The sequence below is a fragment of the Mus caroli genome, unplaced genomic scaffold (assembly GCF_978045245.1).
Source record: "Mus caroli unplaced genomic scaffold, Mus_caroli_1 scaffold_9, whole genome shotgun sequence".
NCBI classification, from domain to species: domain Eukaryota; kingdom Metazoa; phylum Chordata; class Mammalia; order Rodentia; family Muridae; genus Mus; species Mus caroli.
Genome location: NW_028227264.1, coordinates 80321663 through 80340292, shown reverse-complemented (window position 1 = coordinate 80340292; position 18630 = coordinate 80321663). Strand labels below are relative to the sequence as shown.

Genomic DNA, 18630 nt, shown 5'->3' with positions numbered 1-18630 from the left:
ACTGTACACAGTAGGGCATGAATTTCTGCCTGGCACACAATAGGCCTGCTTAGGAATGGAAGAGCGATCCGGTCAGGGCGTTTTCTCACATCCGCAGGCGGTGACAGCCTCGCTCCAAAGAACTGCAGCCTCTCTCCTGGAGCTCTCAGCACAGCCTCGGGGAGCCGAGAGGAGCCGAGCGCAGCCGAGCGGCGCCTCCCCGAGCCGAGAGGAGCCGAGTGTAGCCGAGCGGCGCCTCCCCGAGCCTCGCCTCGCTTCGCCTCCCGAAAGGAACCGAGCTCGGGCTTCCGAGTCCTCCCCATTCCCACAATCCTCGGCGTCCGCGCCCAGCCGCGAACCGTTCAACCCCTTCCCACGTCGACGCAACCCCACGCGCGCTTGCGCTGCGCCCTCCAGACCCCGCCCCCGAGCGGCGAGGCCCCGCCCCCAGGCGATCCTCAAGTCCTGTCCCTGCGGCGCGCGCGCAGCCGTGCGGCCCCTCCCATTGGCCGCGCCGCCTGCCCGTCCCGGGGCCCGTGGCAGCGCTTCAGGTCCTCGGGCGCCGGCGCTCGGTGGCGACGGCTGCGGGTAGCGGCGGCGGCGGCGGCTGCGCTGCACGGCGCGGACGGTGGACGCGCCTCTGGGACCGGGCCGTGGCCTTCGGGGAACCGGGAAGAGGTAGGGCCGGGCCGGCGGCAGCCGGGGGACCGCGACGATGACTCTGGAGTCCATGATGGCGTGTTGCCTGAGCGACGAGGTGAAGGAGTCGAAGCGCATCAACGCGGAGATCGAGAAACAGCTGCGGCGGGACAAGCGCGACGCCCGGCGCGAGCTCAAGCTGCTGCTACTTGGTGAGCTGCGTGCCCGTGCCGTGGGACCTCTGTCACGGGGACCGGGTGGGTGCACGGGGCATCCGGGCCTTGCCGGGGTCTCCGCGCGCGCAGGGTGCTGCAGCCGCCGCGGTCTCTGGTCTCCGGCGAGTAGCGCGCGGTGACAGTCGGGTGCGACCCCTTCAGACCGCTGCCCACGGCCTGTCGGGCCACCTCGGATGTCCTCGGGGCAACTAGTCAGCGCTGCCCTGCAGCGGTCAGCCCTTCCGGGATCGCTGCACCCTGAGCAGTGCAGGTGGCTTGGGCCTGTGGTGGCCAGCTTCTCCCGTGTGGTCCCCTGGGCTCAGCCTGTGCGACCCTTTGTGGCCAGCCTGTTATCCAGGCCTTAGATTCATTCGGGGTCAGCCTCCTGCCTCTGATATCTGTGGCGAGTTTTTGCATCTGCTGGCCACATCGGGCCCCAGGACCCTGGGAGACTTGCTTTCTGTCGCTCCTGAGAATTCTTGCATGGAGGTGGCCCTTGGCCCTGCCGCACCAAGTAGGCTCTCCTTTCCATTGTCCCCACATAGCCTCGGGTGAGCCCTGTAAGCTGTCTTGCTCTCATGATGCCCCTTTGGATTACAGACTCCCCAAGACAGTTTCCAAAGGGTTGCACCCTCCTCTCTACCTCCAAGGACTATACACCCAAATGGTCCTGCTTTGCTTCTGGCTTGTTGCTTTCGTGGGTACTCCCCTGTCTCCCTCCCTGTTCATAGATCCTCTGAATTCCTCCACATTGGAGCTGGGTGCCGGAGAGTGGGTGGCTTTTCTTCTTTGGGCTTCTGTTGTGCCGGAGCCCAGTAGGTTGACAGCAGTCAGCCTTGCAGCCTCCCTGGCCCTGTCCTGCCTCCTGGGGGTCCAGTCTTGTCCTCTCCACACCCCACCCACCCCAGGGAAGCTCAATGTGTGTCTGTCACTTCCTGGGGTTCTGACTCCTCAAGGCCCACCTGTTGCTGGGAGCCAGGGAGCCCAGGTCCTCTTGTTGTCACCCCAAATAAGAGCCCAAAACGAGGACAGGGTAGCCTGGGCCTTATGGGGGTTTACAAAACAGACTGGGGAGCTCTGCCTGCCCCTCCCAGATCCCAGATGAGCTACATGCAGTTCAAGAATGGGGACCCAGGACAAAGGGTGGCCTTGGAGAACCTGAGGAAAGGACTGTGGGGAACCTTTGACTAGGAGGGGTGGAGGGCAGTGATACTCCAATTGTCCCATGAGAGGTGTCAGGTAGGAGTACATGCTGTCTTCTGTTGCTGTGGCCCGTGTGGTTCTCGGGGTCATGGGGCCTTGGTTACTTTTCCCTAGCATGGTGGGGTTCCCTCAGAGCTCTATGCAGCTTTCCAGGAAGGATGGGGTAAGAAGAGGACACAGCAGCCCAGAGCAAACAGCAGTGGCCCCAGGGTAGTCATATGGGGGGCACAGTGTGGCCCTAGCCCACCTCTGCAGGGGGTCAGCAGCTTTCTGTTGGGGACAGTGGTGTAGGACGGAAGCTGCCAGGTAAAGATGACATTGGTTGGCTGAGCCCAATAGTGTGCCATCCCAGCTCTGTCCTGTCCCCAAAGCTGGCCTTGAAGTCCCCTCGGATTCAGGAGTGCTCCCTGGCCCTCTGTGCTATGGCCTGGCTAAGCTGACCAGCAGCTGAAGGGCTCTGCATTGACCTGCACACAGCACCTTGCCTCTACCCAAGGCAATTTGGTTCTTAACTGCCACCTGTGCCCTCAGGGCACCTGTGTCTGCAGTCACACCCTTCCCACAGAAGGGTCCTGCGCCTGTTGTGGAGTCTGGGATTTGCTTTACAAGAGCAGAAGAGTAAAGGGAGGACGGGAGTGAGCATTGGGCAGTGCTCAGGGTCTTGCTGTGAGGGCTTCCTGGAGGAGGTGACCATGACCTTGGTTCTCTAGCAGTCTCTTTGTCCCAGGTATTGGGGGTGGGGGTTCGGTGAGACCTGCTCCACCCTCCTGCAGGCTGGCTCACTGATTGGCTGTCCCTGATTTCACATCAGCTGTCTGGAGGGTGGAGACCCTGTGCCCTACCGCCTGAGGTGGAAGCAGGCCAGGAATTGCTCTTCTGGAGCCCTGCCCTCTGGAGCAGGCAGGGTCTCCCCCCCCCCCATCCCCCTCACCCCATACCCTGAGTGGTCCTTTTGGAAAGAGCCCCCCTCTGTGTCTGTGTGCAGGACTCTGACCTCTTTCCCCAGGTTTGAAGCCGCCATCATACCGGGTGTGCATCTGTGGCAAACAGTCTGGGAGTGGGTTTTATATCCTGTCCTGTTCTTCCAGTCCCTGTGTGGCCTGGGGAGATTGTTCAGCCAGGCAGAGCATTGACTGCAGGCTTGTTCTTGGGGTGGGTGTCCTGGTCACTGCAGGGTAGTGAGCTGCATCCCTAGACATCACTCAGTGTACCTAGGCTGAGGCACCCCCCCTCGAGTCGTGCATGGTGGTACCTGATATAAAGTAACTTGCAAAACTAACTAGTGGCCAGCGCAAGTTCTCAGAACTGAAGCCATGCGGAACTCTGTGCACCTCCCCACTGGAGGATGACATACTCCAGGCTTGTCTTGGGACACTTAGGTGGCTCTGGTGGTGAGCAGTGATGGGCATGAGACTAGCAGGAGCGACCCTCTGGCCAACAAGGCTTCCAGTTCCACACTTAATCAGGCTGTTCAGAGGTTCCTATGGCCTCAGACTCTGCAGACCCTAGGGACCTCTGCTTCCCTGTGTGGCTCCAGGCTGGGGCAGAGCAGTGCTGTCACTGGGGAGCCAGCCACCCAGAACTTTCGCTTAGAAATCCCTGTCCCGGAGGCTGGGCAGGGCTGGGCCCAGCTTTCTAAATAAAGCAGGAGGTTGGCTCCCAGCTTCCTGTCCCGAGCCGTGGGCTGGGCGGCCAAAGGCCGGGGATCCGGCGGGGGTGGCCCAAGGGTTGGGCCTGACTTCTGCCCTGGGAAGGAGGCCTCAGCTGGATCCCTACTTGCTGCTTCTGTCTCCAGACCCTGGTGGCTTCAGGCCATCCCAAGAGGCCAAGGATGCGCTGCCCCTCCCCCGTGAGATCCTTGAACTGATTCCCAGAAAGACATATCCATCCCCAGCGCCACACAAACCAGGTGTTTAGAGTGCAGGCAGGAAGATCCGGAGTTCAAGATCATCTCAGTTACATAGGGTGTTCAAGATCATCTCGGCTACATAGGGTGTTCAACTATCCTGGGCAACATAAGACCCTGTCTCCAAAAGAGGGGGCAGATTGTATCTCTAAGGACTTGGGGTTTCCACAAGTACAGTGCTGTCCCCACTGTGGTGAGGCCTATCTGAGGTGGCTGTAGCCGTGGTGACCTGCATGGGTTTACTTCTTCCTCTCCAGCTGGCACACAGTACCAGTGGTCCTGCTAAGGACAGGCCATGTGGCCCTAGGAGCATGGTGAATACAGAGAGAGGTCAGCCCCTGGGCCGTTTGCGCACTTTGTCAGCCACTGACCGGGTGCCTTCCAGAGTCTACTCTCTGTCCTCAGGATAGAGCCAGAGTGTCACTGCAGGCTAGGAACGTTAGCCAGGGCAGGGCAGGGGCTGAAGTGTCTCCAGAGCTGAGTTGCATTGCCTGGCCTTACACAGTGGCGTAGCATGTAAAAGACCAAGCGTGAACAGGGTGGTGCTTTGCTGTCAGCATCCTTGCTGTCCCATGGAGCCAGGTGTGCAAGTCTGTGCCTCAGTTTTTCCAGGGCTAGGTGGCTTGAGAGTTGGGGTGCCTGCATCCACTCATTGCTGGGGCTGTTTCTGCTGTTTCCTTGGTGCCTGTGGCATCACACATAGGCCTTTGAACCGATGCTCTCCTTAGTGTGAGTGATGGGGACATTACTCCTAATTGTTCCCCCAGGCCACTGTGCAGCAGCTCCCCAGTGTGATGGCTACACATGTCCTCAGTATGCTGCTGGGAAGGGATCAAGGACCAGTGTTCTGTCCAGGCCACCGATTTTCCTCATGCTGTGGCCCCTGCTTAGCATGAGGTACCCATACTGTGGGCTGTACTGTTGGGGTTTTTTGTTTTTTGTTTTTTGGTTTTTTTTTTTTTTTTGTTTTTTCGAGACAGGGTTTCTCTGTATAGCCTTGGCTGTCCTGGAACTCACTTTGTATACTCAGAAACCCGTCTGCCTCTGCCCCCTGAGTGCTGGGATTAAAGGCGTACACCACCATGCCCGGCTGGGCTGTACTGTTCTTAAGGAGTGCCCTTTGGCCAATGGAATCAGCTGCCTGGAGTGTTCAAGGGACAACTTGGCCAACCCCAGCAGGCCCTCAGCTTAGGCTGCCTGTGACAGCCAGAGGGGGTGGGACATATTGGAGTTGTGACCAGTAGGTCTTTATGTCTAAGCTTCAGTGTCACCATCTGTCAAGTGATACAGTGTCCCTGCTCCATGGGAAATGCTGTGGTGTTGCATGTGAGGTAGTGTGGCACCAACCACAGTGTGTTCCTGTGCATGTTCCTGGGGACTCCACACTTGTGTGTCCAGCTGTGCCCACAGCAGTGTCCACTGACCCATGGTGTTCAGGGTGTCAGGCTGCCGGCTGCAAGGGTTCTCTCTCTTTGTTACAATGTGCTGTTGATGTCCCCAGACTCTGTGCTGCAGGGGACTGACTGGCTTCTGGGTCACCACAAGGTCTGAGGGTGGCTAGGTGACAGAATGTGGTCCCTCTAGGGGACAGGGCGATGTTGCCTCATGGCCGTCCTCTGGGGCTCCACATGGTGGGCAGTGGTCCCTGCCATGGGTAGGTTGTCTTCAGAGTTGGGCCTGCTACCACTGACAGCTCTGACTCAAGGCCTGGCGGGGCAGAAAGCCCTTGTCACAGGTGTCAGCACAGCTCTGTAATGGGAGCAGTACCACCCCAGGGCTGACATGCTAGGGTCTGCACTTCCTGTTGTCCTGCCCCACCCTAGTAACCTTGTTTGCGCCCCCAGGGTATCTCGAAGAAGGGCCATGTGGTGGACACGGTAATAGGCACGGTCCATGTGGTGGATTCAGGAGTCCTGATGGGTGTCATTAAGTGATGCAGGGCAGGGGACCCAGCCCTCTGCATTCTTCTTTATGCCTTGCCTATAAGAACAGGATTCTGTTTTCTGCCTTGTAGCCCAGGCTGGCCTCATAGTCACTATGTAGCTGATGGAGACCTTGAATTTTCGCGTCTCCTGCCTCCACCTGGACGGAATGCTGGGACGACAGGTGTTCACCACGGAGCCTGGTTTATAGCATGCTGGGGATGGAACTCGGGACCTCACATGTGCCACACGGGTACTCTACCACTCAGCTACAGCCACAGCCACAGCCCTGATTTTCCTTGAGCCTGGGACCCATTATGTAGCCTAAGCTGGTTTCACACTTCCAACCCACAGTGCAAGTTTGTTCCATGCCTTCCCTCCAGAGGTGTAAATCTGGGAGGCCAAACCTTTAAACTGCCTGGGTGTGGCGCACGCCTTTGATCCCAGCACTAGAGAGGCAGAGGCAAGTAGATCTGTGAGTTCCTGGCCAGCCTGGGCTACAGAAGGAGAATTTGTCTAAAAAAGATCTTAAACAAAACCTTCCAGCAGGTGGACAGGTAAACCTTTGCTGTTAGCAAGTGTCAGCTATGGACAGAGTTGCAGGGCCTGGTACCCATACCTAGGGACATGTGGAAGCAAGATAAGGTCACACCAGGTATCTCTGGCTTTGTGGAGTTTCATAAAAGCCTGTGATAGCTCAGTACAGGGGGCTTTGTTGGTGGTGGGGAGCTACTCCATGGGGTGCATAAGGCTCACTTTGGCTGTTGTACAGTAGGTGACATATGTCCTAACTCAGCCAGCCACTGGTAGGGTCTGTGGCTCTCTGAGACCATCAGTGTCTACACCTTGGGCTCCCTGGGAGACTTTGCTACCAGCCTGGAGATAAGATCATGGTTGCAAGTCCAGAGGCTAGTGCATGTGGCCTGTGGCTGCTGGTGGCAACTGTCACTGAGCAGCTGTGACTTTCACTACCCAGGGCTCTGTCATGAGACAGGACCAAGCATTACAGCCCCAGCACACAGGTGTGCTCATGTCTGTTACAGTGATCATGTGTCATCAAGCCACTTCACTGCTCCTCAACTCAGTTCCCTGAAGTGGGCCTCAGTGACAGTTCCTATACCTTGAGGCTATTGGTGCTGCTGTAGCTTGGGCCATATCGGCTCAGGGGTGACACTTCCTCCCCTGACGCTAAGTTGGGGTGCTAAGTTTCTGAGGGCCTACCTGGGAAGAAGCAAACTTGGCAGTGTACAAACATGGAGCTCTCCTCCTTCCAGCATCCCTATAGCCAGACTGGGTTATGCAGGTTGGGAGGGCTTTCCTACCTCACCTTCCCACATTACAGATGGCACCTAGAGCCATCTAGCAACTTTTGTGGGGCAGCTCAGACTCCCATACTGCCTGCATTAAAACACATCTGAGTCCAGATGTGAATGCTAGGCCAGGGAAACACAGCTAGAGTCTACATACTTCCAACCTCATTCTCCCACCCATGTTTCAATCCACCCACCCATCCACCTATCCATCCATCTACCCATCTATCCATCTACCCATCTATCCACTCTTCTACCCCCTCACACACACTCATTTATCCCTTCTTCCAACAATCTGTTTATCCACCGGTTTGCCTGCCTCTCCTTTACAGTGTCTTCTTCCTTGTCCTGTTGTCCTCCTATGGTGGAGGCTCAGTCCCTCTGTGTCCTCCTGCTCTTGGTGGGGAACTCTGAGCAGCCTATTTTAGTACTGGCTTGTGGCCACCCTTTCTTGCTGTCCACTTGGTGCTAGCACAGCATGGCCCCTCTTAGTGGTGCCACGGGCTTGCTGTGTGACCAGCCAGCTCCAGCCTTGCCCTTCTCCATGGATACCTCTGACCTTAAGGTGGATGTGAGTAGGTAGAGGGACAGCTGCAGGAGGATGCCTGCAGAACTCCAACATCAAGGCACTCCAGCACAGATCCTGCTGAGGACTGCAGGGTACAGGGTTCATTGTTTGCCCTGGCCTGTTCAGAACATGCATGCAGATGCTGATGTCTGTGGACTCAGAGCTTTGAGACAGAGATTAGTGGTGTCAGACCCCTTATGGACACCATGTCCAGCATCCTCAGAGAAAAGGCACCAGCTGGGTGTTCTTCAGCTGTTGCTTTGCGATCCATTGGTACCCCGGGTTCCTTAGTGTGGCCTGCTGCCAGCCACAGGTGAATTATGTCTCCACCCTAAGCAGGCGAGGAAATGGGGTGTTTGTGGTGAGAGCGCTCTCTCTCTCTCTCTCTCTCTCTCTCTCTGCCAGGAAGGGGGACACCGGGGACAACAGCCCCTAGGGCTCCTTGGTGTCACTCCTGTCTGTGCCCATGGACACTGGGCATCATGTTGGATCCCAGGCATGACTTGAATCTGGTGCATGGGGATCCTGAACCTATATCCAGCCCCCAGTGCTGGTTGACCAGACAGTGGCACACTTGGCTTCCAGAGACATGGCCACGGATGAAGCCACACATGGTGGCATGGCCCAGCCTGGGTACTGAGCTGAGATGCACCTTGGCCATAGTGCCACAGGGTGGCCTGAAGCCCAGGGCTAGCCAGGCCTAGCTTGCTGACTCACAGTGTGAACTCCTGGCCTCAGGTTCTTGTGGTGCCTTCCTTGGCCTGCGCCTGTTATTACAGTTGCCCTTCTCCACCATGGATTGTGGCTCCTCATCTTTTGGCAACTGCTTGCCTGCAGGCAGCATCCTCTGGCAATGTGGTTGGCTGAGCTCAGTGGGCCAAAGGCAGGACACTGGGACCTGCTGACTGCCATCGAGGATACACTGATGAAAGAGGTGTGATGTCCGTGTGCCTGTGTGAGCACAACTCACATGAGCACAGAAGTTTTAGTAATTTTTCACGTTTTATTTTACTTTTTAAACTTTGTATGTGTTGGGTTGTACACATGAGTGCAGTACCTGTGGTGGCCATAAGAGGATGGCAGATATTCTGGAGCTGGAATTACAGCTGCCTGATTTGGGTGATGGGAACCCAGCCCAGGTCCTCAGCAAGAGGAGCCCTGAGCCATCTCTTGAGCCTTGGGTTTCAATATTTAAAAGCTGTGCTGGGCAGTGGTGGCGTATGCTTTTAATCCCAGCACTTGGGAGGCAGAGGCAGACAGATTTCTGAGTTTGAGGCCAGCCTGGTCTATGGAGTGAGTTCCAGGACAGCCAGGGCTACACACAGAAACCCTGTCTCGAAAAACAAAACAAAACAAAACAACAACAAAAAAATTAAAAGTTGTGCCTCCAAAAGGAACATAAGCTCTAAGGAGGACTAATGGGGGGGGGGCAAGTGTAGGTAGGGCTCTACCCCTGACCCTGCCCCCGCCCCCTCACTGGGGGATTGTAAATGGGGGTTCTGCCTGACAAGGACAGCCCTAGTCCTACTTTTATACTTATATTTTATTTTTGGCTTTCGTGCATTTGTTGTGTTTTGTGACCCTGCAGGTGCATGTGTGCATCTTGCATGGAGGCCAGAGGTTAGCGCTGAGTATCCGTCTGCAATCCCCCACTTTATTGAGCACAAGCTTGCTTATTCAGCTAGTTGAGCGGGGATGCCCTGTATGCCCTAAGTCTTGATGTTACAGGTGGGCACCCCATCCTCATCTCTCAGGCTTCTTGTGGGTTTGGGCTCCTGACTTGGGCCCTCATGCCGATGCCAATGCAGCCTTCAATGTGGCTATGCACACAGATGTGAATGTATTCAGTATTCAAGTGCACCACACATGCTGAAGAGCTGATTAAAAAAAGCTGTGTCTTTTCTTAAAAGACAGGGTCTTAACTGTATCGTCCATGCTGGCTGCAAGAGAGTACTGTTGATTGCTGACATAACTTCTAGAGTTTTGGGATTTGGGACCCTTTCAGATTTGGATGACTCACCATGGTGATCATGCCTGCAGGCATCCAAAGAGCTGAAGCTCTTGTCCCCAAAATTCGGGACCAGCGTTTGTGGGCTGTAGAGAAACAGCTTCTGAGCCACAGGCCAGGGGAGCAGCTGCCACTCTACACTCACTGCGGTGGGGGCCGGTGGGGGCCGGGAGAGCCACATACTCAGCAGGTGGCTGTAAGCACATCCTAAGGCCCAGCAACCTCTCGGCTGCAGCCCCGGGCATTTCCCTCTGGTGTTGGAGGTGTGGATAGGGTCCACACTGAGAGCAGGGTGACCAAGTGAGCACCCTCTGTGCTGACCATATGTGATGGGTCTTCCCCGTTGGTTGCAGGGGCAGGGGCCAGTGGGAATTAGCAGCTGACCTCAGGGGACCATCACATCTGGCCCAAAGACTGGTGGCAAAGTCTCAAGTGCTGTTGGCATGGGGGGGGGGGGATACTGGGCTTTCAGCCATGGAGGGCTCAGAGACTCAGGGCTTGTCTGCCACAGCTGGGGGTACAGGCAGCATCCTGAGCAGTACCCTGTGTTCTCAGGTGGGAGCCAAGCAGAATCCCTTGGGTGGGCAAGCCTGTAGAACGTTTGGGGTGACTGGCAGTATAGTGCCTCACAGTAGGTAGGCAGGACTGTGGGGCACGTGGTGACTGGTCAAGGTGCGCGGTCTGCAGGCACTGGCGAGAGCGGGAAGAGTACCTTCATCAAGCAGATGCGCATCATCCACGGGGCCGGCTACTCGGAGGAGGACAAGCGCGGCTTCACAAAGTTGGTGTACCAGAACATCTTCACCGCCATGCAGGCCATGGTGCGCGCCATGGAGACGCTCAAGATCCTCTACAAGTATGAGCAAAACAAGGTGAGGGCCAGCCCGGGCGGAGTCTGTGGGCGGGACCTGCCCGCAAGGGCGGTTTTGTGGGCGGGACCTGCCCCCCCCCACCCCCCAGTGGGGTCTGTGAGAGGGACCTCCCCTGAGGGCGGGACCTAGGAAATGGGAGCGGAGCACAGGTCAGGACCACTAGAGGTAGGGGAGGGCTGCTGGCTGTGTGTTGTCAGTATCACCTTACCTCCTGGAGACCCCTGCCCACTGAGCTTCACTGTTGTTGCTGTTGTTTAGGTAGTATTTTGAGATAACGTTATTTATTTTTTGAGAATTTCATGTATTTCCAACTTATTATTTCTTCTCGCCCACTTTTTCTTGATCCTTCCCCACCAGGCTGTGTGTTCATCTGTATGTGTATATGGATGGATGGATGGATGGATGGATGGATGGATGGATGGATGATGAGGCTCAGGGTCTTGGACTCTTAGGCCTGAACTCACACTGAGCCAATTCCCAAACCCTTCTGCTTTAGAAACAGGGTCTTCTTGCTCAGTAGCTTCTTGCTCAGGGTCTTCAAGCTCCAGTCTTGCCATCCCTCTGCCTCTGTCTCCCAAGAGCCAGGTATTGTCTTAAGAACCTTGCATCAGATCATGGGGCCCTGTAGAGGAGTCCTTGTGTCAAGTTGGAGTCCTGTGGTCCTGGATATGGATAGAAGGGAACACCTTGACTCTCGCTTGCCTTGCCTTGGTGTCTCTGCAGCCTCCTGACAGTTGTTGATGATTCTGGGCCCATTTGAGCCTCACATCTTGTTGGTGCAGGGAGGCAGGCAGGTGGGGACTGTGGAAGCTTTGCAGGTACATCAGCTGGAAGCAGCCTTCTGCCCATTCCACAAACAGGCTGATGGGGCTGGTTCTGTCAACTTCCTTGCCTATATGAGGGCCAGGGTAGTCACTGTCACAGGTGGGGTTCTTCCCACTTAAGGACAGGCAGATGTGTGGAAGCTGCCCCTCCAGGGCTCAGCAAGGCCCAGGCAGCCCAGTGCATGGTGGGTGCCATGTGAGCCGTGTAGAGTCATAGACCTTATCAGGCTGGGAGCCACATCTACTAGTAGCCCAGAACAGAGGCTACCTTGGGAAGACTAATGAGGAGGGATCCATGGCCAGGCTCTCGGGGGCTGGTTAGTGATGGTGTGTGGTTCACTGGCTCCTCTGACCCGGGGATATGGAAGGGCCACCTCCTGGTGCTTTCAAGAGCGGGAGGCAGCCCCAGCTTATGTGTGCCCTGTGCAGCAACTCCCCTTTCTGGGCTTCCAAGGATCAGGTTCCAGGGTGGGCTGGGTTTTTGTGGGTAGAGCACTTGCCTGGCCTGTATGAAGCCCTGGGTTCCCTCCCCAGCACTAGTAAATCCCAGTGTGTGGACATAGAGGTTGCAGGGTGAGTTCAAGGTCATCCTCGGCTACATCCTTAGGTCAGCCTGGGCTACACAAGACCAAGGGAAATGCAGATTATCTGTCCCAGCCCTCACACCCACCCACACAGAGTGGTCAGGGAGCATGGGTGGTGGGCAGTGGGCCTTGTAGCCTCATTGCTTTCCAGAGGCCTTGGCTCCCCTCACTGTCCTGTTGGCTCTGCAGGCTCCTTGCTTGCCCAGGGTCCCCCCAGGAGTTCACAGTCCCATCCTCCCTCAGGCCAATGCACTCCTGATCCGGGAGGTCGATGTGGAGAAGGTCACGACTTTTGAGCACCAGTATGTGAACGCCATCAAGACGCTGTGGAGTGACCCTGGTGTCCAGGAGTGTTACGATCGCAGGCGGGAGTTCCAGCTATCTGACTCGGCTAAGTAGTGAGTGGGGTTGGCATGCATGGTTAACACTAGAGACATGGATGGGGTCAGGGTGGGCATGACCTAGGCCCAAGAGCCTATCCACAGACTCATACCCACAGGCTGGCCGCCTAATCAGGGCCAGCACTCTACCCTCCTGCCCAGATCAGGCAGGGCTGGTCTGACCACTCATTGCTTACATGCTGGCCTCAGAGAGAACAAGATGAGGCTTAGAGAGCAGGGGCCAGACTCAGGCTTCTCATCTGTTCCATGCCTGGCTGGGAGAAGAGCCCAGTCCTGGCCTGCCCGGAGGGTCAACCAGGGCAGCAGAGACTTGAGGACATCTAGGAGAAAGTCACAGCTTAGAGGAGTCTGTGGTTGAGAAGGTGTTGCAGAGAGTCTCAGCTGACAGGGCACTCAGGACTCAGCAAGGCACCTGGGTCAGTAGTGACCCTGAGTTGAGCCTGCTGAAGTGTCTGCCTCCTATGCTGTGGCCCTGGCTGTAGTGGGTCCCACTCTCCAGCTTTCCAGAGGCCTTGGCTTTAGCACTAAATTCCTTCCTGCCATCTATTTGGAACAACTGTGAGACTAATGGAGACAGTGTGCTCTCACCAGAGCCAGTACACAGGTCCCAGCCCTCCAGTGCCAGGTTCCTGTCTGTCTGTGGGTGGTTGTGGGTTCTGTGCCATGTCCCAGGTGTCCACCTGCCCCAGTGGGCTCCTGAGCAGATACCTCTACGTTGTAGCTACTTGACGGACGTGGACCGCATCGCCACAGTAGGCTACCTGCCCACCCAGCAGGATGTGCTGCGGGTCCGCGTGCCCACCACTGGCATCATCGAGTACCCGTTTGACCTGGAGAACATCATCTTCAGGTGATGTCAGCAAGCTGTAAGACCGTAGGGAGCTGATGGGGAGAGGAGTGCAGGCTTGGCCGGGACTGGAGGGCGGCAGCGGGGGTCCTGAGGTTTAGACCGCTGTGAACCTGAAGAGCACAAGACAAACCCTGGAGGTGCACGGGGCACCATGGGGATGGGTGTGCTTTGCTCCCATTCAGAACCCTCACCCACGGACTTGGGAGGGCCTCACATCGGGAGATCACAGCAGATTAGGTGGCAGTCGCCCCATGCTCCTCCTAGCGTCTAGTGGTGGCCGCTGTCCTCGGGGCCTTGGCCTGCAGTCATGTTGTGCCCTTTCTGCTCCCTCTTTTTTTTTTTTGTTTTTCGTTTGTTTGGTTGGTTGGTTTTTGGTTTTTCGAGACAGGGTTTCTCTGTGTAGCCCTGGCTGTCCTGGAACTCACTTTGTAGACCAGGCTGGCCTCAAACTCAGAAATCGGCCTGCCTCTGCCGCCCAAGTGCTGGGATTAAAGGCGTTTTGTGAGGCTCCCGGTGGCACCATGATGCTGACCCCAGGGCAAAGACATGTTCCTATTGAAAGCCTTTCCCAGGTGGGCCATGCGTGTGAGCATACCACGTCCATCACTCCCTTCTCCTCACTCCCCTGGGTGGCCTCTCAGGCTTGTGCTCCCTTGGCACTGAGGCTGCATCTCCCCAGGAGAGTGTCCCTACCCCCAATCTCCCAGCCAAGGTTCCTCCTTGGCTGCCACAGCTACTCCAGTGAGGTCTGAGGCCCATGGGACATAGTTAGGGACCACATGGCCTGTGACCTCAAGTCTTGGCAATGTGTGGCCAGTTGGGCAGCTGCTGTGTGGCTCTGAGCTATGGAAAGGTGATTCAGGTCTATAAGGCCACCCAGGTTCTGGGCAAACACTGCCATCTGCACAAGGGGCTTGAGCACTTACAGAAACACCAGCCCAGTCATCCTGGGCCTGCAGGGGATGGGGACCAGTTATAGGCAGCGTCTAGAACTGAGTGGCCTTTGATCTCTCCCTAGGATGGTGGATGTGGGCGGGCAGAGGTCAGAGCGCAGGAAGTGGATCCATTGCTTTGAGAACGTGACTTCCATCATGTTCTTGGTGGCACTAAGCGAGTATGACCAAGTCCTGGTGGAGTCAGACAATGAGGTGAGCTGGGGACACACTTCGGGGACTGGCAGGGGCAGGGCATGGGTAGCCTACTCAACTAAGGTGTCTGCTTTAGAACCGCATGGAGGAGAGCAAGGCCCTGTTCCGCACAATCATCACCTACCCCTGGTTCCAGAACTCGTCTGTCATTCTCTTCCTCAACAAGAAGGACCTTCTAGAAGACAAGATCCTGCACTCACACTTGGTCGATTACTTCCCTGAGTTTGATGGTGAGCACTGCCCCAAGTCCCCACTGTCACCCCAAGGCCTGGCTGCCACACGCTGGGCACCTGGGAGGCCACTGACCAAGCCGCTCATCACTGTGCTCATCTGCAGGGCCACAGAGGGATGCACAGGCCGCACGCGAGTTCATTCTGAAGATGTTTGTGGACCTGAACCCTGACAGCGACAAGATCATCTACTCCCACTTCACGTGTGCCACCGACACCGAGAACATCCGCTTTGTGTTCGCAGCTGTGAAGGACACCATCCTGCAGCTGAACCTGAAGGAGTACAACCTGGTGTGACCGCGGCATGGCTGCCACCAGGGCCAGCTTCCTCCGCATCCAGTCACCCAAACCAAGGGACCTGGGCACACGGGGGCTGGGGCACGTCTCTCTTCCCACTCACTTCCTGTCCCTGTCCCTGTTCCTCAAGGGCAGAGTGGCCTCTTTTTGGCCTTGACTCAATGTGGCTTGAGGTTGTTTTTTTTTTTTTTTTTTTTCTTAGAAAACAAAAACAAAAAAAAAAAAAGAAAAAGAAAAATACATTGAACAGCAGTGTGCCCTCCCCAGAGATACCCCCAACAGCCACAAAGCTATTAAGATCAAGGCCACTGCAGCCCGAGCCCATAGTCCTGAGTTTGACTCCTCCCCCAGGAAAGCTGGAGGCTTGGGGACCATGGACTATCCCTTTTCTAAGTTATTGATATCCCATATGCCCTCAGGGCTCGCACCATCTCCCTAGACTCCAAGAAGTGGGGGTGGGCGTCCCCTGTGCCCACCCTGGGAAGTGCCTAATCGTTTTTTGTTTTGTTTTTGTTTTTGAAGAAAAGAGAAATACTCTCCACTCTGACTTGGCAGCCAGGAGACACACTGCAGGGTCTAGTGACCATAACCCCTGTGTTCCCCTGCTGCAGGCAGGGCCTGCTGTTGGTGAAGTCGGGGTGGGGAGACCCGCTGCTCACTGACATGGCTAGGAAAGGCCCTGGGGACCCTGAGGGGCTACATGGAGTTGGGCAGCTGGAAGGACTGTCCAAGTCTGTGTGGTTCAGCAAGACTCGCCCCCCCAAACCCAGTCAAGAGCAGGGTGCACAGGGGCCTCTTCCAAATATTCTCAGGTCCGTACCCAGACATGGGCAGTGGCCCCGCCCCACGCACTGGTCCCTGGCCATAGTCACTGCACCTTGCCTGGTGCCTCCTAAACCAGAGGACCAGCGTATAGGAGGTGATGGCCATGACCAGAGAGGACATAGGCAGGCCCCCTGCTGCTCATATACACTACAGTGTCTGTCTGTCTGTCTGTCAGATTTCTTTACTTTTTGCACGTGCGTTCTGGGCTTGGATATCCAGCCACGCCTTTGTCCTGCCTGCCAAGCTGGACTCCAGGCCCCAGAGTGCCCATGCACTCAGACACTAATCTGGGCAGTGCCACACTGCCCTCCCAGGCAGAAGGAAACAAGGGACCATGGGCATGACAGAGCCCTAGAGTATGATGGGTGACCATGATGATCACCCACATTCCTGGCCTCCAGCCCGTGGATTCCCCCACCTTACAACACTAGGCTCCTCTCCTGTCTCCAGTTGAGGGTCCGATCTGTGCCATCCCACACACTACAGAGCTACATGGATGGCAAGGTCATCCCGTGGAAGACCCAGGTCCTCATAGTAGGCATCTGTGTTGCACAATAGGAAGAGAAGTTGGGACTGTACAGGTGTCTGAGGCTGGACCACCCCAAGCCGGCAAAGTGTTAGCCTCTCTTGAGCAGTATGTGCCAAGTGTGCTGGGCCACGGTGGCCACAGCCAAACCCCGGGGCAGCAACCAGCTCATCCAAGTGGTGAGTGGCAGGTTCTGCTCAGGGGAAATGTGTCAGGGCCCCTTGGGGCTGTGTGCCACACAGGTCAGGATGGGGACCCCAGCCTCCCTACTTCTGTCCTGGTCCTCACCAAGGGATGGCCTGATTGCAGGGGACACACTGGTTTCTTTGTGTCCACCTTGGTGCACTGGGAGTGCCAACCACCATCCAGCACCTGGTCCAGGGAGCCAAGCCTGGCCTGTGGTGGCTGCCAGCGGCTGCTGTGACCCTTGTATATTACAGTCCTGATTTCAAACTTCAGCCTATTTAAGAGAACACTCAAAACACTGTTTTTAATCCTCGTCCTTTGTGAAGCATGTTCCCGTGTGAGGGGGAGGCTCAGGCACCCAGCTCAGTGCCAGGCTCCTACAGGCCCTCGGCCATAGACGCCAGGGTGCAAGCAGCAGGTCGGGGCCCTGACCCCTTAACCCAGAGGGTCTTGCTGAAGCCACCTTTTCATATCTTTCTCTTGAATTCTGTTTTAAATCGGAATAAATTTTGTTCCTAAACTCTGGCTCCTTTGTGATTATTAGTAAAAGTATGTTGGGGGCAGAGTCAGAGCAAGCATATCCCAAGGCACCTCTGACCATTGCCCAAGCATCACCTGGTCAGCCAGTGTGCCTCTGCCATGAGACATTAGGTCCCTGTACTACTCACCGGGAGAGAGGGAGCCCTTACCTTACTGGTGAGGAAGGGCCAGTCCCTAGCTCCTGCTACAGGACGTTGGGCCAGCAATTCTCTAGCCCCAGCTGCCACCATTTCTGGGTGGCCGGGAACTACCTGGGGAAATGGCATGAGTGGTAGGGTGCTTGCCACCAAACCAGGAAGACCTGAGTTTAATCCTGTCCTTTGGAGTAGGCCTGAGGCCCCAGCACTGAAGACATATGGACAAGCAGACCCATGGAGCTTGCTGGTAGCCAATTTGGCTAGTCCTGAGCTGCAAGTTCAGACTCTGTCTCAAAAGTCAAGATGGAGAGCAACTGAAGATACTGGTAGTGTCCACAGGCACCTGCACCCACACACACAATGAAAAAGGTGCTCAGTGGCGCGGAGCTAAGTTCTACAGCCATGCAGCTGCCCCTAGCACCGACTTCCAGAACATTCCATCCCGTTCAGCACCCACACTCCCACCTCATGTCCCTGTGGGTCGAAGGACTCAACGGTCTCCTGGGTGTGGGGTCCTGTGGCATCACTGAGCCCATGTCTAGAATCATCCACCCTGGAGCAGGGGTCAGAATGCGCCTTTCCCTTTCCTGGCTGTGTCAGTCCTTCTGCTGGATGGGTTGTGGTGTGTGTATCTTCATCTTTGCAGCATTAGGATGGCTTTCAGTTCTTGGCTGTTGTGAATCCAGGCAACAGAAACCTGAATGTGTGAATGTGTATTCAGCCTTTGGTTGTAGGTGCCCTGGATCCATGCCCTAAGCAACTAGGGGGGGTGACACAGTAATTCTGTGTCACCACAAACTGTCACTCCCCACAGCATCTGCTATATCACAGCATTCCACCAGCTATGCGAGACGGCTCCCAACTCCCTCACCCACTCAGACGATCTCGGGATCACCAGGGACATGGGCTTTGGGGACCGCTGTGTGCCCAGCAGTGCGGTCCCCATAAAACAGCCTTTAATGGGGTCCTCTTACATCAGTCATTCGGAACATTGTTCCTATTGCCGTGATAAACCCCATGACCAACAGCAAGCTGGGAGGAAAGGGTTTCGTTTGTCTTACACTTCCAGATCACGGTCCCTCACTGAAGGAAACTGAAGATAGGAACTCACACAGGGCAGGAACCTGGAGGCAGGAGCTGATGCAGAGGCCATGGAGGGGTGCTGCTTACTGGCTTGCTCCCCATGGCTTTCTTAGCCTGCTTCTTATAGAACCCAGGACCACCAGTCCAGGGATGGCGCCACACACAGTGGGCTGTGCTCTCCCCCATTGATCACTGGTTAAGATGACTCTAAGTTATGTCACTTAGACATGTAACCAGCAGAATGGTGCCTCCGGACACAGGAGGACATTAGAGGAGAACTGGCAAGACTCCGTTCTCTCTTCTACCGTGTGGGTTCTGGAGATAGAAGTGGAGCATGGAGGAGGCCTATGTAGCTGGAGCAGAGGAAGGGTCTGGCA

At 56.1% G+C, this 18630-nt stretch overlaps 1 protein-coding gene across 1 annotated transcript; it reads left to right on the top strand.

Moving 5' to 3' along the window:
* The first annotated feature begins 488 nt into the window (after positions 1-488).
* On the top strand, positions 489-17013 carry Gna11 (G protein subunit alpha 11). The gene is made up of 7 exons (XM_021174039.3): positions 489-830; positions 10438-10622; positions 12274-12428; positions 13153-13281; positions 14300-14429; positions 14506-14659; positions 14766-17013. The coding sequence occupies exons 1-7, from the start codon at positions 695-697 to the stop codon at positions 14954-14956; spliced, it is 1080 nt and encodes a 359-aa protein (XP_021029698.1). The 5' UTR covers positions 489-694; the 3' UTR covers positions 14957-17013.
* Positions 17014-18630: the final 1617 nt, after the last annotated feature.